Below are 25,643 nucleotides of genomic sequence, written 5' to 3' on the forward strand. Positions count from 1 at the left end.
CGGGAGGTTTGTAGGTCACACATACCTTAAGAAATGCTCTCTTGGAGGTTTACTTCCCAAAACCTGGGCTCAGTTTCCCTTGGGAATAGGTGAGGGCAAGTATGGCCTGAGCCAACAACTGCATGTATCAGGTCCAGAAGTTGAGTTCAGCAAACCACTGAAGACACGGGTGGGAATAAGGGTTTCCCAGACAGAGCAACTCCAGCGTTTGTTCACTTTCCACAGAGTTGTCTTTCTCAAGTTTGAAGTCTCTCTTTTAGTGTGCCCCTTGTTACCTATGTAGAGCTTCCTTAGTAGTCCAAGTGCTTGTTCCACGGACCTGCCACCCCGGCATCACCTGGAAGCTTGTTAGAAACGCAGACTCTCAGGCCTCACCCCAGATCTTCTGAGCCTGCATCTGCAGTTTAACCAAATCCCCAGAGGTCTGTATGCTCATTAAAAGTCTGAGATGCCCTGGTCTAAATGTTCTTGACTCCTTAATCTCTTCAATCCTTGTGTCCCTGAGTGGATGTGAATACTACAGGGAGCTCCAGCGCAGCCTCTCCCCCACAGAATTCAGACTCCAAGGACTCTCTTAAAAGAGTTGCAAGTAGGGATCATGCCAAGCCCAATCTAACACGCCATGTCTCTCCTGCTATCCAGGGCACAGGTTCCCTAAGTGAGAGCTCCATCCCCTCTGTCTCTGACACCAGCACCCCAAGAAGAAGTCGTCGGCAGCTCCCGCCCGTCCCACCAAAGCCCCGGCCCCTCCTTTCCTACAGCTCCCTGATTCGACACGTGGGCAGCATCTCTCCACCTGCTGACGGAAGCGAGGAGGGCTCCCCACTGACCTCCCAAGCGCTGGAGAACAACAACACTTGCCTGACCGAGTCTTCCAACTCCCCGCACCCCCGGCAGGGCCAACATGCCTCCCCACAGCGCTACATCTCCGAGCCCTACTTGGCCCTGCACGAAGACTCCCACGCCTCAGACTGTGGCGAGGAGGAGACGCTCACTTTTGAAGCAGCTGTGGCTACTAGCCTGGGCCGTTCCAACACCATCGGCTCAGCCCCACCCCTGCGGCACAGCTGGCAGATGCCCAATGGGCACTATCGGCGACGGAGGCGCGGGGGGCCTGGGCCAGGCATGATGTGTGGGGCTGTCAACAACCTGCTAAGTGACACGGAAGAAGACGACAAATGCTAGAGGCTGCTCCCCCCTCCGATGCATGCTCTTCTCCCACATGGAGAAAACCAAGACAGAATTGGGAAGCCAGTGCGGCCCGGGGGGGCGGAAGAGGGAAAAGGAAGATGGAAAGACACCATGAATTATCAGAGAAGAGGAAGTAAAGGACAATCGGAACACCAAACCCACCAAATTGCTTTATTCCCCTTTGCAAGATGGGCACTGCCATAGTTCTTCCTCTTTGCTGGGGAAAGAAAACAGGAACGTGGAGGGTTATTCCTGCAGGAGAAGGGACATGAGGATGGCTTTGCTTCCCCTTGCCCCTTCCCACTTTTCTAAAAGCTGTGGAGGGATCTAGCTGGCCTATGTCTACACTCAGTGCCCTGAGAAGCCTGGAAGACTTTCTGGCTCTTAACTGGGGAGCAGTGGAGACCATAGGAAAGGACTCTCCTCCCTCACCAGCTCTTACGCCTCAGCCAGCACCACTGCCACCAGGGCAACGCAGCAGCATCTCACGCATAACCCTGTGGCTTTCTTCCCCCAGGGCAGCACAGGCTAAGTCAGGAACATCGGATGCCAGGGAGGGAGGAGAAAGCCGAAGCGAAAGGGGTCAGTGTGCTGAGGCAACAGCAGCAAGGGCTGGTCTGGATGAGAAAAGCCATAGCCCGGCAGCCCCTACCATGAGGGAGACGGTCAGAGAAACTGGTGGTGCTGGGGGGTATAGCCCCCCATCCTTGAGGCCTGTCACTCACAGTAGGTGCTGAGAGTTAGTTAGGACAGGTCAGGAAGTTCCCCAGGGTCCACAACGGTGCCTAAGGCTCTGGTAAGGGTGAAGGTAAAAGTATTTAACAACTGCTGTGGCATCAATGTAAGTGGAGTTTGGTCGTAGTGCTGGAGCCCACGCTGTTCCAGGCATTGGCTCTTTAGATGCCAGTCATGGGGAATGTGGGTAGAGTAACAGGGGCCACCTAATGGACTCAAAACAGAGTCTGTTTTCCAACCAGTGTGGGAACAATTAAATATGCGCAACAGTGCTACGGCCACACCAGCACCTCCTGGCTGAACGTCAGCCCACACTCTGGTCCGTGAGGCAGCAAGGCCAGTGCTGTGCCAAGCCCAGTAAGGCCAAGTGCCAGAGGCCCAGCCTTCCCTGCCACTCCTCTGAGAGGGCAGAACACACATATCCAAGTAGGCTACCCACCACTGGGTAGGGACTTCTGTAAAGATGGGAAAGGCGGATAGATTGAAATAAGCTTCTAGGAAAGTCTGGATTTACTGAGGACCTCCCATGAGGCAGGACCATTGGGACCGCAGCGTCTGCAGCTGGTGTGGGGTTCAGGTCAGTTTGTCAGGATGCTTTAAGGTGATTAGTAAATATACCTCAGCTTAGACCTGGGCTGCTCCTTCTAGTAAAGTGGGCTCCAGTGGGGCCTCATCATACGGGATGATAAGACTGGGGCCCTGGTCACCTTGAATATTCCCCTGGGCCAAGATGGGGCTTCACCCCTCCCCAGAGTAAGAGCTGGGGCTGACAGTGCCACCCTGTCATTCCTAACTGCCCAAATGCAGAAGCACTGAGCAAGAGAGCCCTTTCTTGCCAAGCCAGTGCTCTTTTGGTACATGGCATACAGCTCCATTGGAGGGCACACATCACTGGCTTTATCTGGTGGAAATGTACCTTTCCCTTAAGTTCTTCTTTAGTGCCATCACAGCAGGGGAAAGGACGGGGCCCTCCTTCCCCCCCAACCCCCACAGGAACAGATGGAGCCTGCCACCCAGGATCCTGATCTGCCCTGCACTGAGCACTCAGTGGATAAACACTCTTCTCCTCTTGGGCAGGAGAAATCCAGAGCTGTTATTTTTCTTAGAAGGAGCCTCTTTTTCCCCTATTTTTTAAATTGAAATATATAATAGCTGCATCAGCCCTGAAAAGCCAAATTCAACCACATGGCTGGAGAATCATTTGTCATGGCCCTGCCTTCTCTTCTGATACTGATGGAGCTTCATGACCCATGGTCAGCCCCCAAACCAAAGCTGTCCCAACAGAGGAGGCCAGTGAGGCAGAGACAGAGCTCTCCCACTCTCAGACCCTCTTTCGTCTTCATTTTCCTCTCCCAATTAGCACGTGTGTGCTTGAGGGTGGCTGGGAATGTGATATACCCTGATCCTAACAGGTGTGATCATTACATAAGACGCTGATGCTGGGCCTTGTTTTGTTTTTAAAGTTTCCTCTGCTCAGTGTCATTTCATGCCAAAGTGCTGCTATGGGCTGCTTTGTGTGTATGAAATTGCTTTTTCCACTTCGGAAATGCAGCTTTCCCTAGGGGAAGGCCTACAACAGGACGACTATTCTGAGTCAGCGAGTCTATTGCATGGTGTTTTGAGAAAGGGAATTGTAGTGATACCTTATGCCATTTCAACAGGAGAAATGCAGGCTGGCAGAGCAATTACCAGAAATGGAATTTGCCTGCAAGTAGTATAAACACTAAATTTACTGTGCCAGGAAACCTTCCTGAACTCCTTGAACTCATACACACAAGTATCTGAGTCCTGAATAAAGTGTTGGAAGCACTGCAGATGCAGTCACCTGACTGACCACCTGGTTTTTCTATTACCAGTGAATTTATTTTATTCACCTTCCCTTGACCAAGAAATTGGGTTTCTTTTCCCTCAGCCTGCACTTACTCTTCTATTAAGACCAGAAAATAAAATAATTTTCTGTTGAGTCACAAACTCATCATCATGTTTGGTTTTCTGCTGCCTCTGAACAAAAGTGAATGCCAGCCTTCCCTTGCTAGGTGTCAGAGCCTGCCTCCCTTGAAAAGAGGCCCATGTAGACCCCAACACCTGTTCTTTTCTCTGGTTAATTACAGCAGCGTCTTGAGAAATTCCATGCAAAAGAAGACTACAACCAGTGTTTGAGATATACCACAAGATCAAATTTGGGCACTGGCGGTCCCCTCAGAAGACTCTTGAGTCATATATTCAGTTTATCTTGCTAATATATGACTTGTCTTCACCATCTCCTCAAAACAGAGTGAAGCCAAGATAGAGGAAGGTAAAAGGAGGAAAGAAAACCAAGGCAGGGAGATGATGTTCTAAGTAGATTGGCGTTTAGATATCCCTCATTTCACTTAAGGCTCCAGACAGACTCCAGGTAGGGAATGCATGTCTGTCTCTTTCTCTGTATCTTTCTCTGTGTCTGTCTCCCCATCTCCTAGAGGACGAAGTGCCAGCGACCTTTGGACAGGGGCAGGACTCCAGCCAAGGTGCCCCTGAGCCAGGGTCAGCATAGAATTTCCTGCCCCGTGAAGGGCTGGCGCTGGCTAGCATCCCCTTGGCTCCACATGAGTCATGAACACAATTGTCAGTGGGGGTCTGTGCTGCTCTTCTAGCTGAAGAATCTGTTTTTCTTCTGGGCTTCACTTGTAGTCCCCACTCAATGTCTCCATAGGGCACTGAGATCACCAAGAACACTGCCCAGAAGCTAAACTCCAGATATTCTAGATTTTGACCTCCCTTGACTCGGGCCACAAAGAGAAGACCCCATAATCCACCTCTCAGCCAGTATCTCCCTTCCCTGCACAGATTCCCCCCGACCCCATAGAGCCTATGTGGTGAGCATGAGGGTCGTCTTCCCTCTGTTCTCCCATCTCAGCCTCCGTTTTGCTGCATGTTAGCACTGATCCAACTCCGGAGATGGTTAATTCCACCCAATCCAAGCTTATTTGCTTGCCTGACTGACTCCAGCACTCTCTCAGCTATTGGGGAATGCTGCATTCTAATGAAATAGGGTTTGGAACTCACCTGGTGCTCCTCGCAAGACGACTGACACGCGGTGTAGGGTGTGGGGGTGGACATAATGCCCACCCACTGGATTAAAGCTCATGGCAGGAAAATGAGGTCTCTCCTGGCATGATGGAACAAAAATCTCAGATAATCTTGATTTTTAAAAAGTTCTCCATTTTTCATTACATCCTACTTCTCAGCCCTCTGGATGTTTCATTTTTTTTGGACAGAGTGTTTCTTTAGTGGGTGGGGCCAGGGACAGGTTGAGGGATATTTCTCAGCTCATTTATAAGATGATATAAATATTATGAGGTTGTATGTAAAGAAAAAGCAAATGTATAGCAGAAGGGGAGCAGCTAGATAGTTACCTTTCAGGGATTTTGAGACTTGAAAGTTAAGGAATTTTTACTGCTATTTTTGTTCATCAGTTTCACGTCTGTTATGGTTTGAGATCCTCAGAAGCCTAGGGCTCGTATATGCCAAGAATCCTGGTGAGAGGCGTTGCCATGCCTTGGGGTGAATTCTTCCCCACTAGCTCTCTCACCCAGCCTGCAAGTTCTTCCCTCATAGATCCCAGAGCAATGGGCACCGTCCAGGGGGGTACAGGAGAGGACGTTATGATGCAGGAAAGAAGGAAGAAGTTGGTCCCTTGCAAGTGGCCAGAAAATGATGGTTTGACTCCAGAAAGAGTCTCTATGGAATCAGGTTCGGGTTTGGATAACTTCTCTTTAAAATATCTCCACACTGAGACTCTTATTTTAACAAAATCCAAACAAAATTAACTCAGGGCTTATGACCTAACCTTTGTAAGAAGGTGATCAAAGAGATCCCACATTAATAAGCACTGCCTACAGCAGCAGCTTTGCCTTTTTGTCTTTTGCTGTTTCTTTTCTGAACCACCCTGTACATCATAGCCAGGTCTACCCCAAATAGAGCAGCAGCTGATGGCTTCTCTGCTGTCTGAGGAGGGAGGGCTTGGCTGCAGAGCTATGGTGTTTTGTCAGCTGTTAGGTGCTACAGCCCACCCAGTCAGAGTACATAGAGTACATAGCGCTTTAAGGGACAAAGGAAAAAGAACAGAACTATCTTTGCTTTCCGGAGGCCATCTTTTTCTTTCCTTGAATCCCTTGTGCTTTAACCTTCCGAGGTTTATGCATCCCAGAGAGGTCACACCAAGCCAAAGAGAACAAGTTCATAGATTGTCCCAACCTACCCAAAGGGCCTGAAAATCCTCTCTGAACAAAACTCAAGACAGTTGAGAAGTATGAATCGGGCTCATAGCAAAGTCCAATTGATGGCTTTTGAGGCTGGGGCATCCCCAAACTGCCCTTCTATTTTTGTAGTTTTGCTTTCTTTTACCCACCCTCTCTCCGCATGCTATAAGTAGAGGAGTTAGAATCTTGACCTTCTAAATGCAAAAGGAGATTTTATAATAAGCCATGCTACCTATAAATACATTATTGAGGTTTGTATTTTTATTTTTGGAGGTATGAAAGAGTTGAGCAAGTCAAAAGAGGTGTGGGGATTTATGTTTATTTTTATTTGTTTGGGGTTGTTTGGTTGGTGGCTGGGTTTCTTGTAACAGACCTATTATGGAATAGTAAAGAAGGATACCTTTGTGATCTGCAATGTTTCTGAATCTGTTTCTCTTTAGGAAGTGATTGCCATCAAATTTAGTGATATGATATTTGAGTCAAAAATCTGAGGTTATAGTACCATCTCTGTCTTTTCTCTCTGGTCTCCTTTTTGTCGTCTTTCTCCTTCTGTCTAAATTGGCCTCTGTCTTTTTCTAAGGACATAACATATAACCCAAATTAATGAAAAACTGCCCTAAAACTTCAGTGAAAGCCAAAGAGATACAGAATTTTTTTCAGGACATCTTTAACCAATACAAAATTTATGTCTTAATAAGAAGGTAATTTTTACAATAGTGTAGTAATCTGATAAATGAAAACTATTGGAAGTCAATAGTTTTTTATGCTCCAGCTTTCTGTATTCAAACTTGTGCCTTCAGCAAGCATCTCTTCACTTTCTTTCCCTTGTCAACTGAAATATGAATGTTTGGCTAACTCATGATGTAAAGTGTCTGTTAAGTTAATAATACATAATTTAAAGTACTTAGTCTCCACAAAGCAATTTTTAAAAACCTTCACTTGTTAGATCCCATGAAGTACCTATGAAATTCTCAGCATTGCTATAAGCATTTGATTTTTTTTTAAAGGAAACTTTCTGTTTAATGGAATATGAATCCAGGATTTGCTTTAATTTCACTCTGTTCTTCCCATTTTCCCTTATTCTTCTTGTTATCTAATTTTGAAAAAAACCTAGACTTTTTTTTTCTTTTTCAATCCAGAAAGTTGGGTTTTCATGATCTGAGCTTCCTTGTGTCACCTTCTCTTTGTGCAAACTTAAGCCAGTCATAGATCGTCACCCAGACATATTCTCCCAACACTGCAAATCTGAACGAATCTTTTCTCTTTTTGTCCTACGAGTTTGTCAGAGATAAGAATGGATTGCTGTCTACATTCTACAACCAGACCCTAGACTTTACACCAGGCTGTGCCACTTCCTCTTCACTTCACTCAGAGGATGGCCCCAAAACTGAAAAGGAAATGAAACCATTCAAATATACCAAGTCTGAATTTGACTTGATTTGATGACTCAGTTTTCCTTCCAGTACTCTGATTTTTTTTTATGGCAATGGCCTATATGGCACAAGAACCCACCACTTAAAGCAAATCTGTTAAATATTTTTATAAGGGATGAGCAGGAAAAGCATACTCCAAAATTTTAAAGTGCCATTAATCAATTTTTAAAAATAAAGGTACTATGAAATGAGGGCTAAACAATGTAATATAATTGCCAGTTAAGGTAGACAGTAGTTGTGGTCTTAGTTACATTTGATATGGAGTTGTATAATATTAGGCAGATCCCAGTGGAGTTAGTAAAAACATAGGTATTAAGTTTTAATGGCTACCAATTGGGATATATACTTAGCCTGCAGGCTGAACTTTAGTCAGTGTTTTTCTATCCTGGTGTTTTGTGAACCAGTCAAAAGTTATACAAAGCCACCCTAACTGCTGCAATTGCAGAGGAACTTGCCTCTTGGTGATATTAGAGGGCAGTCCAACTCCACTCAAACTGAGTCCAAGATTTGAATTCACCCAGAAAAACAAATGGAGGAGAAAAGCCTAATTCACTAGATGTGTTTGGCATTTCATGGCTGGGACAATGGAGTAGAGGGTAGGAAGACAAGCTGTAGAACAAAAGCAAAGTGAGGTAGAAAATAACAGGTCCCAGAAGGGGACAGACTTAAGAGATGTGTAATCTTGAATCCTCTTTTTCACTTAGATTATGGGTAAACTTCTTAGCACAAGACTGGATTCAGAGAAGTTCTTTCTGTTAAACTCACCTAGGGTAGTGGATTTGAAGGCCTCAGAGGATTAATAGATTCCCGAAATTCTCTTCCAGACCTGAGAGATGGAGGGAAAGAGATTCTTGCTTTAAAGCGGCTCGAAGACAATCTTTATGACTTTAGCAACTCTTCAACATAGTAGCACCAATAATGGAGAGATTATATTAACTTCCTAGTGGTGAGAATACCATGGGATGGGAGAAGGGCCAGTGAGTGGGACGGGGATGAGCTTCATCAGGAACAGATTTCAGACTCTGCAGGGTGCACCGGTTCTAGCCTCAAATAACAACATTGCAAGGAGGTGGACTACAGGGTCCACACCCTCTGTCCTTTGGGGCCCATGGTCAGGCCATTCCCTCTTTGTTTTGCTCCTAGAGGATGAGCATGTAATATGAGATCAGGAGGGAAATTGGGTGCTCTGCCTCAGGCTGTTAAAATGCTGCTACCTGCATTCTAAAACGTGCAAGTCATGCCCCACAAGACACCTCCTTAGGGCAGCATCCACTGTGGTGTGCCAGCCTGACACCCCTGCAGTCACGGTGTTTGAATGGCAGCTGATGCTGGCCCACCCAGAGTATCGGTGCATCTCTCCTAAAGCCACAGTTCAGCACTGCATGTTGACCAGGCGGATATCCTGTAATATAGATGCTCGTTTGGATCCAAAAGGAAAACCATTAAAAATAAAAGAAAGATGAAAAACTTTAATGTTTTGGGGGGGATAAAAGAAAAGAATAAATAAAACCTTGTTGTAAAGAATGTATCGGCCTGATTTCCCTCACTTGATGTGTTTCTTTGCTGCTACCAAAAAGGGAGATCATGGGAGTGAAGCCTGCCAGGACCCTCAGGGTAAGCTGGCAGCAGGCTCTGCAGCTGCACTTAGTTGGGGTCTGCTCATACCACTCAGGAGGAATTCAGGAGGCTTTCAAAGTCCCAAGGACATCCTGGCCCTGAAAGGTTTTCTTTTACTAAAAATGCACTTTGTGCTGTGTGTGGTAGCTCGTACCTGTTACCCCAGCTATTCAGGAAGCTAGGGCAGAAGGATTACTTGAGGCTAGGAGTTCGAGACTGGCCTGGATGACAGAGTGAGACCCTCACCTCTTAAAAAGAAAAAATAGGAAAAAAATACTCTCTGCCTTGGATAATATTTTTTTAAAAAGATTCCATACTAACTCGTTCCCTGAAAGAGATAAACAGATTTTCTAATCAGGACATTGTCCTGATCTCCAAGTGAGGAATTTAACAAGGTAGGCAAAGAACTTCCTTATGGAACAACAGAGCTCTGTGACCGGAAAAACTATGACCAGTCTCCTCTCTGAAAAAAGGTGGGATTATAGGACACCAGCTCAGCCACCAAGTTCAGGAAGTAGCTGATTCCCAAGACTCTTAGGAGATACTGTCCATTCTTCCTCCTGTCTACATCACTCCCCATTTCACTGCAATTGCTCCCTTGCCACAGGGAAAGCAGCAAGCCCCAGGCCCAGGCATCCATTTGATTTGCCACTCCGAGAACTGTCTGCTTCATTCTGCTTGGGGAAATATCATCATCTAATCCTAGTGTTAATTATTTTACTCTGAGCAACGCTTTTATCAATTAGATAGAAACCAGCATTCCAAAATAAGTCCCCTAAGTTTGAGCCAAGATATTTTCTTGAGTCCTAAGATATATGACTTTATTAGCTAGGATTTTTCTTATGATTAAAAACATCCAAAAATGTGATATGTGGTCATCTCTCAGGGAGGTCTAGGTCCTTGGAGGCTGGATTTTAGAAATTTCTAAGATTCTCTACAACTCTTAAATTTTATGTTATTTTTCAATCATAATTTGTTTCCTGTGGCTTCTATCACCATTGGAGTTAGAATTTGACAACCTTTAACTTCATACTTTTATGAGAGAATAAGTTGGTTTCTTGGGCAAAAGTTGGTTTGTAAGCAATTTACATGGATTGATTATTTCTGTTCTTGTTTTCTTCTAACCTGGAACTTAGGTCCACAGTTTTCCACAGGCTAATGGCACTAGGAAACAGATATAAAGAAAAACAGACACTGTTCTGAGTTTCTCTTGAGTGTTTTTGTGCTATGATCTGATCATCTGTTGGTTACCTTTACACATTATGTTCCTAAAGCTTCTATTCTGCCTCTGGGATATTAGAAACTTGTCTTTACTTTTGTATCACATTACTTTGCTAATGAGCTGGGAAAATTCCCAAACTAAAGACCCAGATTTCAGTTTTTTAAATATTTAATCACAAAATATTGGGACTGTCACAGGCGCACATAGCCCGGGAACTCCTTAAACACCTGCAACAAAAAGAAAGAAAAGAATAGAGGCTACAAATGCAAGTGCTGGAATAGAACCAACTGAGGTCAAACCTGTGCACCACCAGTTACATGCTGTGTGGCCCCGAGTTGGCCACTCAACCTAAGACTCACTTTCTTCACCTTTAAAATGAGAACAATAATAGCAACTACCCCATAGCGTGGTTGGGCAGAGTGAACACAGAGTATATGAAGAGAATAGCCCGTGTCTGTCCACATCTGGCATCTGATAAATGTCAGGTCTCACCATTGTTGTCATCATTATTACCATATACAAGTGCATTCCCCAAACCCACCACATCTGAGAAACTGAACCTTTCAGGGCCACATGCTGAGAATACGCTGGTGGGTGCTCCCCTTCTGTTAATGAAACACAGAGGACAAGTTGATCCTTAGGCAAGTTTCTAAGGAAAGGGGATACATTTAAAAAGCAAATCATTACTGTGTAGCTATTTTAAAATAATGCCGCCACTCTTGTCTCAGAAACAAGTCATAATTTTGTTTATTCTTCATTTCTAATTTCCATATTCATTTAATAACAAAATGGGAAAAACATTAGTGGGAGATGGTAATTGTAAAAGTAGCCAATAAAGTTAATGGCAACATTAAAAACACTGTACACCTATAAACACAGCAATATTCAAGGCAATTTGAAATATCAAGTAACTCACAAATTGACGGCACATGTAAGTGAACCATAAATTTAGGGTTAGTGGCCTAATGATTAGTCCATTAGAAAAAAGGAAAAAATAATAATTATACTTTTTGAAGACCATTCCTAAGTGGTCAATAAAGAATGATTAGTTCGTAAAGCATCAACTCTGGACATAAGTAAATTGAGAAACCCTTTCCAGGAGATCACCAGGGGAATATTCAGGATACTAGAAGGCGAAACAATGCGAGACTGAAGTCAAGCACTATAAATCCATCCAGAAAGAGGGCTCGCTCCCATGCCTCAGGGCACTGCTTCCAGATTCCCATTCGCTGCTTCTGCATGCAAAATCATGTGTGTGTTTAAAATCAACTATAGCCTTCATGTGCTGATCTAAATGATTCTACAACACATAGGAATCACAGAGCCCAGAATGTTGGCTTAAGGGAGAGCCTAGGTATTGATTCTGCCCTAGTCTATTTCATACGTGAGGGATTTGACATTTGGAAACACTCTAAAATGGGTTTTCCAAAGGCCAAGAAAGTCTCCTGCGAACCTGGACTGCCATATTAGACTCCCGAGGGTAGCCTCAGCAACCCTAGCACAACTGTCCGAAAAAGAAGGAAAGAATAACTGAAACACACCCCAGGAGGCTTCTTTTGCTAATGTGTCCAGAAGACTCCTTTAGGAACCTAATGGAAGCTACGTATCCTCTCCCTTGAAAAGGGTACCAAAATATCTGAGTGTTTACATCCTCCAGTCCCACCCCGAGCCTGTTTATAACCCCTGCAACAGTAGCAGGAGGTATCATGGAAAGACCAGGCATAAATGAGCTATTTTCATCAAAGTAATTCAAAGAAAGAGCTATGACAGTTGGACCAAACTATTCAGGCCTAGAAATAGAGGACAGAATCCAGGCTGATTTCCTGGCATATTGGAAATACTGCTTGCCCCTGTGACCAGATCAGATGGCTCGACATTGATGGGAATACAATGTGGCTATCTGGGAGGTGGGGTGGAAGAGAAAAGGGCAACTTACATAAATATAGCTCAGTAAATACACTGGCATAAGGCATTAGGTAGACCTGGGTAGAAATTCTAGCTATGCATTTAACAGTGACCCCAGCCAGGTTACTTAGCTTGTAACCCCTGATTTCCTTAACTGTATAATTAGGATAACAAGACTAACCTTGCATAGTTGTTTTTAGGATTAAACACACACACACACACACACACACACACACACACACACACACACTCTGTGTGAGAGAGAGAGAGAGAGAGAGAGAGAGAGAGAGAGAATGAGAACCCAGCATGGTGTCTATCACATAGCTGGAATTCAGTGAAACATGACTGCTATTATTAGTCCACTCATTCATTGAATGTATTTATTAACCATTTACTATGGTGCCAAGCACTAGGGTCTTAATAAGCAAGCCAGATGAAGCAGTGTCCTTAAGTTGTTCACAGACTAATGGAAGCTACAGATAAGGAAACAAACCACTGCACCATGGTGTAATCTTTCTGAGGGTGAGGAATTTTCAGGGTACTATGGAAGCCCCTAAAAACAACTTGGGGAGTCAGAAATGGCTTCCAGGGAGAACTGCTATTTGAGACAAAGCCTAAAGAATAACAAGAGTTGGCTGGGCCATAAGGATGGGGGCGAAGATGTCAAGAAGAGGGGCAGGAGGAGGTATCTTGCTCTAGTTCAAGGGCAGATCTTTGAGAGAGCTTGTTAAAGGACAGGCTGGAGAGTGAAGGGAGAGCTTACAAGCCATTTCTCAGAGTTTAGCCTTCACACCATCCCTGTATTGGCAAACAGCAATGGCAAGTATTAAAATCATGGGGAGACTAGGCACAGACATCGTACTGATAAACCAAACCAGGTTTACTTACCTGAATAAGGAAGAAACTCAAAATAGAGAAATAACTGTATTCTCCAAGACCAAGATACAAGCTTCTGGCCACTGAATTTTGCATGAGAGTGCACACAGCTAACAGTGAAAACATGAATGAGTAAGGGTCATACCAGACCCTCTGGAGACCTGATTATCTCCCCCATTTTTAGCCTACCTTCAGAGGGTCTCATTTAATTCTTTCAGCAACACAAGCTCCACATGTCTATACCCACCAGTGGAAGGCAGTGAGCTGAAGGCAGTACTAGTGAAGCCTTCAGACATTCCCTGCTGATTCTCCACTGCCCTAAGAGACCCAAGGGACCCTCTGTAGGATACCTTTCAAGTTTCCCTTAAGGGCATATACAGCTCTGTCACGAACATGTTCAGCTTTTTCAGAACATTTCTCACAGGATGAGCCAAGGACCAAAGGAAATCAGACCACAGTCCCATTTTCTAATAAGAAAATCCTCTGATAGAATCATAGCCAGTGGTGGAGATAAATTATAGAAGCTTAATGTATCTCATCAAAGCAGTCTTTGCTTCATTAAAACACAATAATTGTCCCTTAAAAATAGGATTGTGTTAATAATAAACTGATTGATGAACAATTTCCAGGAGCATATCTTAAAGTGAAACTCACCTCAAATATTTGTCTAAGGAGAAACAAACTAGTTGCCGTGGTACAATTGGTTAACCAATTCTACCGAAAGTCCTCTCTTGTCATATTAATTCCCTTTGCCTGGGATTCTATTTCCCTGTTACATTTCTGCCCCAGACCTATCAGATCATCTTTCTTATTTTCCAGGCATTTGGAAACTATCTTTTTCAATCACTTTTCTTTTGCGTGTCATTAAAAATAAAGGAGAGGGTCTCCATAGATAGACTGCAACTGTTTTAAATAACTCCGATTCTTCGAATCAATTTAAAACAAGCCATGTTGTATGGGCGTGAGTGCTGCTTGGGGAGATTGGTGATGCCCCCTCGGCTAACAGTGGAGTAGGTGAGCTAACAAGGAGTTCCTGGTGCCAGGTGGGTCTTTGCACAATGAATTCGTGTCTGTGGGGAGAAGCAGCTGCCAGTCACATCTGAACTGGGAGGAGATGACTTTAACCTTGGGCAATAACTAGAGTTCTGAACGGCAGCTGCTCTGCAAGATTGAGGAAATAACAGAGGTTCTCAGGCAGCATAATTGCATGCCAGCATAAGTTGTTGTTTTATCTTTTTAAGAGAGGGAGAGAGAAAAAATAGGTATGGAAAAAAGCGGAAGAAGGAGGAAAAGAAAAAGAAGAAAAATGGTAACTGGCAACTTTACCATTATCAAGCATCACAATCTAGTCACTAAGCATAGAAGAAAGACTATTTTTTAATTAGAGAAATAAGCAGGTTAGTCACACACTAATCAAGACCTATTTTTGCTTGAATTAGGTCAGTCTTCGTTAAATGCCTCTCTAGAAATAGGCGGAGGTCGAACTCTCCATGGGTGGCTTGCATGGATGCAGCAGAGATGACTCACATTTGCTGATCTTAAAAGCTGTACAGATGGCTGGGAGCAGCTGATTAAAACCTCCTTGACAACTCCTCGGAGACTGAAGACCACCCGCCTCCATCTTCACTGGGAGCAAATGGACTGTAGAGTGAGCAACAGGGTTTCTGACCTGATCCTCATGTCAGGGGGTGCACAAAGGCAGCCTGACCTTTTGCTAAACAGAGTGTCAGGGAAAATAATCCTCGGCTTGTTGTGAATGCACACTGCACAGAGAATTGCTGGCACTTTTGTGAACTGGTAGGTCTCTGCACTGGAATAAGAAGCCACTGTAACTGGGTCCTTGCAGTGTGACTGATTCGTTTTCAGTCTACCCAGACTGTCCTGGTTTTAAAACTGAAAATCCTGCAGCCTGGGAATCCCCTTAGTTCACTGCAAACCAACAATTGGTCATCTTTGCTCTCCTCACAAAGAGTAAGATGCAAGACCAAATTTTGGCTTGAAAGATGCTCCAGGTTCTCCACAGTTGGTGAAAAATCATTGAATGAGAAAATGTGCAGGATGTATTAGTAACTACCTGATCCAGTAGTTCTCAAACTTCAGTGTATATCAGAACTCCCTGAGCTGCTTATTGAAAATGTAAATGTCTGGGTTCTAATTCCAAAAATCTGATTCTGTATATCTTAGGTAGGGTCCCAAATTTTATAAGCACCCTGGATGACTCTGATTATATATGGTCCAAGGACCTATGTTTGAAAAGCAGAGATTTAATTACAGCTCATTTTATGGATAAGAAGTCTATGTTGCCTGAAGCCACACAATACGCAACTGCAACATGGTCTAAAATAAAACTTCAAATCTGCACTCCACTCTTGGTCCAAATTTATTTTCATTTATAGCATTTGGGGGTTACATGGTCCCTTTTTCTTGCAACTGTCTGATCATGTTATCCTTCTCGAAAAATCATCATTTCAAAAAGTATTTGACAAACAGAAAATAGAGACTCACTAGATGTAGCCATATTTATAGGGTTTGGCATTTCTTTTCTGTGAGTAGCTGATGTCAGCTTCCAAGGAACAGAAGCTGTAATGTCTTGTTTTCCTTCTTGAGAAGTTTCTTAGAAGCATCAGCTGCTTTGAGCCAGTTTGCTTTTGTATACAAGGTTCTGAGACCTCACACTGATTCAGCCAAGACAGGGGATGTTAATTTTAAAGGTACCTGAGGCTGGGCATGGTGACTCACGCCTGTAATCCCAGCACTTTGGGAGGCCAAGGCAGGTGGATCACAAGGTCAGGAGATCGAGACCATCCTGGCTAACATGGTGAAACGCCGTCTCTACTAAAAATACAAAAAATTGGCTGGGCGTGGTGGCAGGCACCTGTAGTCCTAGCTACTCGGGAGGCTGAGGCAGGAGAATGGCGTGAAGCCAAGATCGCGCCACTGCACTCAAGCCTGGGTGACAGAGTGAGGCTCTGCCTCAAAAAAAAAAAAAAAAAAAAAGGTACCTGAGATTAGACATAATAAAACAATTCAGTCTCCCAAATGGACCCAAGGCATTTCATGTCAGTATGCCTCATCTCTGGTTTTTCCATAGCATATAGAATCAGTCCTTAAATTTCAGGGCAAAGGGTAAGCTTTCTAATGTAGTATTTTAAGCTGGCTTTGACTAAAAAGCTGGCAATTTGGGATGGGCCCCATTTCATGTTTTATTCTGTGTCTGTCTTCTCCCATTTTATTTTTTGTTTTTATATCTGAACGCATACTGCTAGTCTTCAGAAATCTTCCTCCATGTGACTTTTGTCTAATAATGCTCATAGGCTTGTCCTCTGGAGCTACCTAAGTCTAATTCCTATTCCAGAAGACAATTCTTCAAATATTTGAAAAAAGTTATCAAGACCTACCTATGCTATATGTGCCTAATTTATTCAGGTGTCAAGTCCCCTTTCCAAACTCCTAGTTCTCCTCCAGGTGTGATTTACAACATTACTGTCTTCTTAAAGTACATCATCCAGGACTGAACCCAGATCCTCATCCCCACCGATCTCCTCACATGCAGCATCCATCATTAGAACTGGGTGAGGTGAAGGGAGGAGACCCACAGACCCACAGAAAAGCACAAATATTTCCACAACTAGCAGTCTGTGAAAAGGGCCCCATCCAGAAAACGCAGGGAGAAAGCATCCATTCCTCTCACCTTCCAGGTGTGGACTGGGAATTGCTTTAGCAATGGTGACAACAAATTGAAGCCAAGTGGAGATGTGGAGACAATCTATTCAAAGCATTGGTATGATCGATGCAATGGACTGAATGTTGTGTCTCCCCAAAATTCATATGTTAAAACTCTAACCCCAGTGTGATGCTATTTAGAGGTGAGGCCAATGGGAGCTAATTAGATCTGGAGGGTAGAGCCCTCGTAAGTGGGATGGGTATCAGTCTTAGTTAACTAGTGCTGCTATAACAACATACTGTAGACTGAGTGATTTATAAAGAACAGAGATTTATTTCTTGGAGTTATGGAGGCTGTGAAGTCCAAGATCAAGGAACCAGCACTGGTGCCTGGTAAGGGCTGCTCTCTCTTACAGGATGGCATCTAATAGCTGTGTCTTCACATAGCAGAAGACAGGAGAGCAAGAGAGTGCTCCCTTCAACCTCCAGTCCTTTTATAGGGGTGCTCCACCCTCATGACTTCACGGCAGGTATGACCTACCAAAGGCCACACCTCCTAATACTTTTGTATTGGAGGTTAAGCTTTAACATGAATTTTGGAGTGGCACCATCATTCAAACCATTGTAACACCCCTACAAGGAGAGGCCAGAAAGGTAGCTAGTACTCTTTCCACCACAGAAGCAACACAGCAAGAAGACAGCCACCTACAAACCAGGAAGCAGGCCCTCACCATACACCTTATCTACTGCACCTTGATCTTGGACTTCCCAGCTTCCAGAACAGTGAGAAATAAATGTTGTTTAAGCCACCCAGTCTCTGGTAATGTGTTATAACAACTGGAGCTGACTACGATAACCAGCTTCTTGAGCCACAGTTCCTACAGACTGGGTTGCATATGTTTCAAAGAAAAGCATTTTTTTCAATAAAACATTCTTTATTCATGAATTGCAGGGTTTTGTCTTAACATTTTTGTCCTTTAACAACTTTAGTGAGATACAATTCACATCTCACAGTGCATCCATGTATAATTATAGTTTAATGGTTTTTATTATATAGAATTGTGAAACTATCACCACTGACAACCTTAGAATGTTTTTATCACCTCAAAAACATAATCAAATTTTAGGCATTATCCTAATCAATTTATTTACTAATTTCACCCATTTGCAGGACATTTACTTTGTGTAGTTCTTTGAGTTGTTCTGGCGATGTTTTCCAGGCCTTCTCCCTGTACCCAGTTACAGAAATAAACTCTCTTCTTTCCTAGTTCATCTGCATCTCATTATTGGGTCACAAGAATAAGCAGCCCAACCCTCATTTTGGTCCAGGAACAAAAGCGCAAGTGATACGTACAACTTTCTTAAAAAGAAATGCTTACAATCGACTTTCTCGTCTTCCCTTCTTTCTTTGGGCTAGAAGGCAGTTGTGGTGCTGGCAAGCCAAATGGGAGCAGGTGAGGGCAGAAAATATCCCCAAGGGATGGTGAAGCAGCCAGGTAGAAGGAAACAAAGTTCTTGGATGATCGTGTAGGGTAGGGTAGTACTGCCCAACCTACTATGACTGGCTGCCTAACTTTGGATTGTTAAATGAGAAATATATAAACTTATAACTTCTTCCAACTCCTATGCTTTGAGGTCTTCGTTACAGTCTCTTAGGCCATTCCTTAACTAAAATAAAAACAAAGCATAAGTATTCCAAACAATCACCGACCATTCAGAGCCTTTGAAATTCTAAATACTAGAATTACTTAAGCTCTATTGCTTGCAAAGAATAGCTATATCCACTCAGGTTAGCACTAGTACTGGAGGAAATTTAATAAGGCTATCTCTGGACATAAGAATAGCAGTAATCTTGACCATATGACCAGATGCCACTGGGACTGGAAAAAGTTTGTAGTCTGCAGAAATCTGGTGACCCGGCAGATAGGCTAACAACTGACCCCGTAGAAGCAGGCATCCATTCAAGGCAACCCTGTATCCCCCAGCCATCAGCATGACTCAGCTACTTTCCCCATGGCTGATTCCCCCTGGTCTTTCCACTTCCTTCTCTCTTTTTTTTTTTTTTTTTGAGACGGAGTCTCGCTCTGTCGCCCAGGTTGGAGTGCAGTGGCCGGATCTCAGCTCACTGCAAGCTCCACCTCCCAGGTTTACGCCATTCTCCTGCCTCAGCCTCCTGAGTAGCTGGGACTACAGGCGCCCGCCACCTCGCCCGGCTAGTTTTTTGTATTTTTAGTAGAGACGGGGTTTCACCATGTTAGCCAGGATGGTCTCGATCTCCTGACCTCGTGATCCGCCCATCTCGGCCTCCCAAAGTGCTGGGATTACAGGCTTGAGCCACCGCGCCCGGCCATTTTTATGTAATTCTGATTCTCTCATGTCTCAGAGTTCAAAATCTCAAGGGAAAAAAAAAACCCTGATTAACCCAATTTAATCAACATCTAATAGGCCAAACTATAGATGGGCAGCTTTTATTTGAGATGTCTTTCATGCATAAATTAGCGGCAGCTAAATTGGGATTAGGAGTCATATGGCACAGAACATGGCCATATCTGTATTAGAATCTGCTTGATAGTTTCTCTTCAGCAGGAGTATACTATTGCTGTTATAACAAAATTGCTAAAAAATTTAGTGGCTTAAAGCAACACAAATTTCGTTATCTTACACTTCTATAGAGCAGAAAGCCAACATGGATCTTACTGGGCAAAGGTCAACAAGTAAGCAGGGTGTATTCCCTTCTGGAAACTCTAGGGGAGAATGCATTTCCTTTCCTTTTTTAGCTTCTAGAGACCTCCCACATTCTTTTGCTCATGGCCTGCTCTTCTGTCTTCCAAGTCTGCAACATCAGGCTATGTCCTTCTCATACTGCTATCTGTCTGGTTCTCTTTTGCCTCCCTTTTCTGCTTTTAAAGACCCTTGATTTTACATTTGGCCCACTCAAACAATCCAGGATAATCTCCCTATTTTGAGGTAAGCCAACTAGCAAACTTAATTCCACCTTCTCCCTTAATTCCTTTTTTTCCATGTAATAATGTAACATGCAGGTTGGAGGGATTAGATGTGAACATCTTCAGAGGGCCATTATTCTACCTACCACAAGGAGACTACAGATGAAAGTTTGCTAGCCTCCCGTGATAACTTTCTCCTATATTTTCTCATAGGACAAACATTTTGTATTTTTTGTTTATTGTATGAAGAATTGCAGCTCCTTTTTACCCCCATATGCATATCAAGTTGTTCTAGCACCCTTAAAACAGAAAAAAAGCAAAAGACTAAACTTATTCCATTCAATTATATTGAATTGTTAAAACAAAAATCAACTGACCATATACATGTGGGTCTATTTTTGGAATATTTATAGTGCTCTATTGTTCTATAAGTTTATATTTATACCAAGTTTATATGAATATACCAAATATATTTATATTTATACCAACCATACTATCTTGATAGTTTTCTAATAAATCTTGAAGTCAAATGTTAGCCCAACATTTTCTTTTTCAGAATTGTTCTGACTATTCTTAGCGCTTTGTATTTTTACATAAATTGTAGCATCAACTTGTCAATTTCCTCAACAATAGCCTGTTATGATTAAATTTGGATTGTATTAAATCCTTTCAAATATTTCTGGGTTAATTTTATAAATTGCTTAGTTCAAATCTGTTAATATTTTATCAAGGATTTTTACATTTATGTTTATGAGAAATATTGGTCTATAGTTTTTTTTCTTGTAATATTTTGGGGATAAGAATAATGATAGCCTCACATCTTGAGAGAGGTTTTGATGTGTACCTCTAACTCCATAGATTTAGAATTAGTTTCAAGCAATAAACCCAGCCTGCTGTTCCTCAAAGTCCTTTTATCCCGGACAATGATCAGCCTGCCCTGTGAACCTGAGATTCATTGATATAGACCTGAATGTGTGCAGAGGAGTATTACAAAGATTCATTGATATAGACCTGAATGTGTGCAGAGAGGAGTATTACACAGAAAATATAGGTAGAGACCAAAAGCTGATTCCCAGCCCTGGTAAAATTTATAAAATAACTAAATGGAGAAGTCAATAGGGCCTAAATGAAGCTAAAAGTAACCTCTGCTGAAAAATTTTCTCATTTGTTATCATTTAGTCTGAGCTGAAATGTATTGGGGGAGATGGGTAATATTTGTATATGTCTGCACTCCCCTTGCTACCTTTCAGCCTAAAGCTGTAGTGCATCCATAGGAATGGCTATGTCCATCACTGTAAATGATTAGCATCATAATTTCCAAGCACAAGTATTAAATATTACTTATGAGAAATAAAACCCTCTTCCTTTTAAAGTCGCCAACTAGGGCCTCTTAGGGCACTCTTGCCTTGTTTTGATCAAACTAGCAGAGCAGCAACTGTTACTGTTTGGAAGGTATGACTTAGAAATAACCATACTGTCTCCTTAAAATTGTTTCCTGTGTGAAAGCTACAAGGCTGTAAGTAGGGAATGCACATACAAGCAGGGTATACATCTACACATTAAAACCACAAATGCACATGTGTATTGAAAAGTTCATTACTACTCAGCCATAAAATGGAATGAATCAATAGCATTCACAGCAACCTGAATGGGATTAGAGACCATAATTCTAAGTGAAGTAACTCAGGAATGGAAAACCAAACATCATATGTTCTCACTCATAAGTGGGAGCTAAGCTATGAGGATGCAAAGGCATAGGAATGATAAAATGGACTTTGGGGACTCAGGGAGAAAGGGTGGGAAGGGGGTGAGGGATAAAGGACAACAAATTAGGTTCAGTGTGTACTGCTCAGGTGATGAGTGCACCAAAATCTCACAAATCACCACTGAAGACTCATGTAACCAAATACCACCTGTTCCCCAAAAACCTATGGAAATAAATTTTTTTTAAAAAGATCCTTCCAAATGGCAATAATTTATTGAGACCTTTCTAGATTCCAGGAACTGTGCTAAGTGCTATGAGGGATTCATAGATGTCAAATGAGGAAGGGACTGTGAATGAAATAAGCTTACACATCAGATGACAACATTAACATTCATATACATAATTCTAGGACATAAGAAAGAGTAATAAGGTTTAAAATGCTAGAAAGAGGCACATATATACAACCTGAGAGGGTAAAAGTGCCAACTAGTGCCTGCCACATTGTAAGTTCTCAATAAATATTTATTTAGTGAATACATGGATGATGAATAAATATCTCTGGTCATATCCCTTAAATACAGTTACTGAATAAACTATTGTTGAGCAGGGGGAAAAGACTGGGGACTATAAGAATACTATTAGAATAATTTTGCCCTTCATCTATGCTTACAGGCCTGTGTAATCCAGATATATCAGAAAGAGATGTTTCTGAATGATTTTTCTAATATTCTTCCTGGAGATTATTTTATAATGAAATGCTGTGTTGCTATGTCATTAGTTATCAATATTAGGCTCACTCTGGCTCTTTACCCACAATACACAACTAGGAAGCATGATTCCCAGAAAGCTGCAGCATTACACAAAAGCAGATGGAGGATCAAATCTGGATACTAAAGTGTGTGCTAGTAAAAGAGAAGCCAAATGATGTCTGCTGCTGAGAAATGCTAGAGAACAGTATTTTCCTCTAGGGCAGGCCATATGACTTCTAGAATTTCATTCCTCTCCCTTACCCCTAAATGTGCTTCCATCCAAGATGGAACAATAGGGTCTATGTTTAACTTCAACCAATCAAAATAAAAAGGACCATCTATAGGAAACTGGTTTGTAAGACACTGCATATCTGGCAATGAAGAAGAGTGATCCTTGAGACACAGGAAACAAATAAAGTGAGTATTATGATTGCCCCAGAATAGTTTCTTAAGAAAGTTTGCAGGCCATGGTTTAAGGGCTGGGAGAAGGGGACCCACATGGAGCCCAGTGAACTCCTTGAGCTGAGGAGAGGAGAGGTTGTGGGAGACCATGAATGTTCACACTGGCAGAATAGAGTACCAGAAAGGAAACAGCTTCAAAGAGAACTCTGGAGATCTGTAGAGATTTCCCCTTGAGTTTTGAACTGAATACTGATCAGTCCATTCATATGAAAAAACTAACCATAGCTGAGAAGAAACCCATTTCAAATGATTACAGGTAACAATGTCTGGTGATAAGACAATGCAAGAAACTGGAATGAAAAACCAGATAAATGGGGTATTGGGTATACTTTCCAAAAGGTATTTAACTCATAATGGGGAATAATTAGCCCTAGGAAAACATTTCTAATTCTGCCTTACAAATCTTAACAGCAAAACTTTAAAGGATTAAATTATTTCCAGGTAACATAAAAACAAACCAGAACAGAGTTCAAGAATATTAACTGAAATACAAAAATATACAGTGCCCCACAAAGTAAAATGTAAAGTGTGTTTAGTGTGTAAAGTAAAATGTAAATTAAAAATTTTCACGAGGTAAAGAAGCACAGAAATACAATTCATGAGATAAATTAGTAAATTGAAGCTGACTTGGAACTGACACAGATGTTAGAATTGGCAGACAAGGACACTGAAACAACTATTATGGCTGTGTTATGTATGTTCAAAACATTAAGAAGAGACACAGAAGACATTAAAATTACCCAAATTGAGCTACTGGAGATGAAAATTACAAAGTGTGAGATGAAAAATAAACTGGGTAAGGTTAATAGCAGATTAGATTTTGCAGAAGAAAAGATTCGTGATTTTTAAATATACACAGTAAATAGAAAACATGCAAAAAACAAAATTGAAAAATATGAATAGAGCATCAGTGATCTATGGGCCAACTTTATGCAGCCCAACTAAAGTGCGGCTTGAATTTTTTAAGGTTGGGGGACAGAAAAAATATTTTTAAAATAATGGCTGAAAAATTTCCAAAGTTGATAAAAACTATAAACTCATCCAGGAAGCTAAATGAACCACAAACACAAGAAAATGAACCACACAAACACAAGAAACGGAAGTAAATATACACCAAGGCATAGCATATAATTGCTCAAAGTCAGTGATATAAGAAAATCTCAAAAGCATCTAGAGAAAAAAAGACATAATACACACAGAGTGTGGTGTGAAGAACAATTTCTTCCTAAAGATATCTATGTCCTAACCCTTGAAACCTATAAATGTTAGGTTTAGGTTTCATGGCAAAAAAGAATCAAGGGAGAAGAGAGAGTTAAGTTTACTAATCAACTAACTGGAAGATAGAGAGGTTATTTGGGTTGATTTGAGTGGGCCCAATGTAATCATAAGAGTTCTTAGAAGTGGAAGAGGGAGGCAAAAGAGGACCAGAGATGGCAGTGTGAGAAGGACATGGCCCAATGTTGCTGATTTTGAAAGCAGAAGAGGGAAACAGGAGCCAAAAATGTGAAAGATTTCTACAATCTGGGAAAGGCAAAATGAATGAATGAATGAATGAATGAATGAATGAATGAATGAATAAATAAATAAATAAATAAATAAATAAATAAATAATATTTTCCTTTAGGGCTTCCAGAAAAGAATGTAGCTCATGAGTCCATTTCAGATTTCTGACCTCCAGAACTGAAAGGAAGTAAATTTGTACTGTTTAAGCTACTAGGTTTCTTGTAATTTGTTACTGCAGCAAATAAAAAGTCAACAGACAAAGTAAGGAATAAAAAAATGACAGATGATTTCTTATTGGAAGCACTGAAAGAGAGAACACGGCTTAACATCTTTAAAGTACTAAATGTTTTAAAATGTGAATTTTCTTTTAAATGAAAGTTAAGTTTCTTTCAGATGTACGAAAGCTGAAAGACACAGCAGATAAATGTTTAAGGAGGTCCTTCAGGCAAAAGGAAAATGACCCCAGATAGAAACATGAATTTACACACAAAAAAATGAAAAGCACTGGAAATAACTACATGTGTAAATATAAAGTATTTTTATTATTTAAATATTTGTTAGAGTTTTAAATCAAAGATATAATGTATTTTGTGGTTTACAACATCTGTAAAAGTAAAATTTATGACAACAAGAGACTTACAGTACTATACTTTTCATTTCTCCCCTCCTGAAATGAGGGGAGAAATGAAAGTGTAGTGTTATAAGTGTCTCATATCCTGTTAGAAGTGGTTTATCACTTGAAAATAGACAAATAGTAAGTTAAAGACATACATGACAAACCCTAAGGCAACCACTACAATGACAAAGCAAAGAGTTATAGTGAATAAACCAATAAAAAACTAAATGGAATTGTAAAAATACTAAATTAATCTAAAGGAAGGCAGAAAAAAGAAGAAAATGAAAAACAGATGGACAAACAGAAAACACTAGCAACATGATACATTAAGACTAGACATCTCAAGAATTATATTAAAGTAAATGGTCTAAATACACCAATTAAAAGGAGAGACTATCAGATTGAAATAAAATTTAAGGCTCAACTTTATGCTGCTTATAAGAAACACATTTCAAATATAAAGACAGAAGTAGATTTAAAATAAAAGGAGGAAAAATACACAATGCTGACAATAGTTTTTAAAAAGCTGAAGTGGTAATAATAATATTAAAGAATATAGATTGCAAAGTAAAGATCACTAGGAATGAAAAAAGTTAATTTATAATGCTAAAGGGTCATTTCATTCAGTAGAAATAATCATAGAGGTTTATGCACCATGTGACAGAATTTCAAAACACATAAAACAAAAATGGATAGAACTGCAAGAATAAATAAGCACATTCACAATTATTGTTGGATATTTCTATACTCCTCTCACATTTGTTGATAAAACAAACAGGA

The 25,643-nt window shown here is 41.6% G+C and overlaps 1 protein-coding gene across 13 annotated transcripts in view; it reads left to right on the forward strand.

Annotated features, from left to right (window-relative positions):
* Positions 1-9,126, forward strand: part of LOC105484537 (calcium voltage-gated channel subunit alpha1 E) — a 492,953-nt gene extending 483,827 nt beyond the window's left edge. For 8 of the 13 annotated variants that reach the window (XM_071076570.1, XM_071076587.1, XM_071076592.1 and 5 more), the window contains one exon: positions 643-9,126. In XM_071076570.1, the coding sequence (XP_070932671.1) occupies positions 643-1,185 (543 nt within the window). In that variant the 3' untranslated portion in view covers positions 1,186-9,126. The remainder of the gene's footprint in view (positions 1-642) is intronic. The other 5 variants (XM_071076614.1, XM_071076609.1, XM_071076628.1 and 2 more) reach the window with 1 other exon arrangement.
* Positions 9,127-25,643: the final 16,517 nt, after the last annotated feature.

This window comes from Macaca nemestrina, chromosome 1 (genome assembly GCF_043159975.1).
Source record: "Macaca nemestrina isolate mMacNem1 chromosome 1, mMacNem.hap1, whole genome shotgun sequence".
NCBI classification, from domain to species: Eukaryota; Metazoa; Chordata; class Mammalia; order Primates; family Cercopithecidae; genus Macaca; species Macaca nemestrina.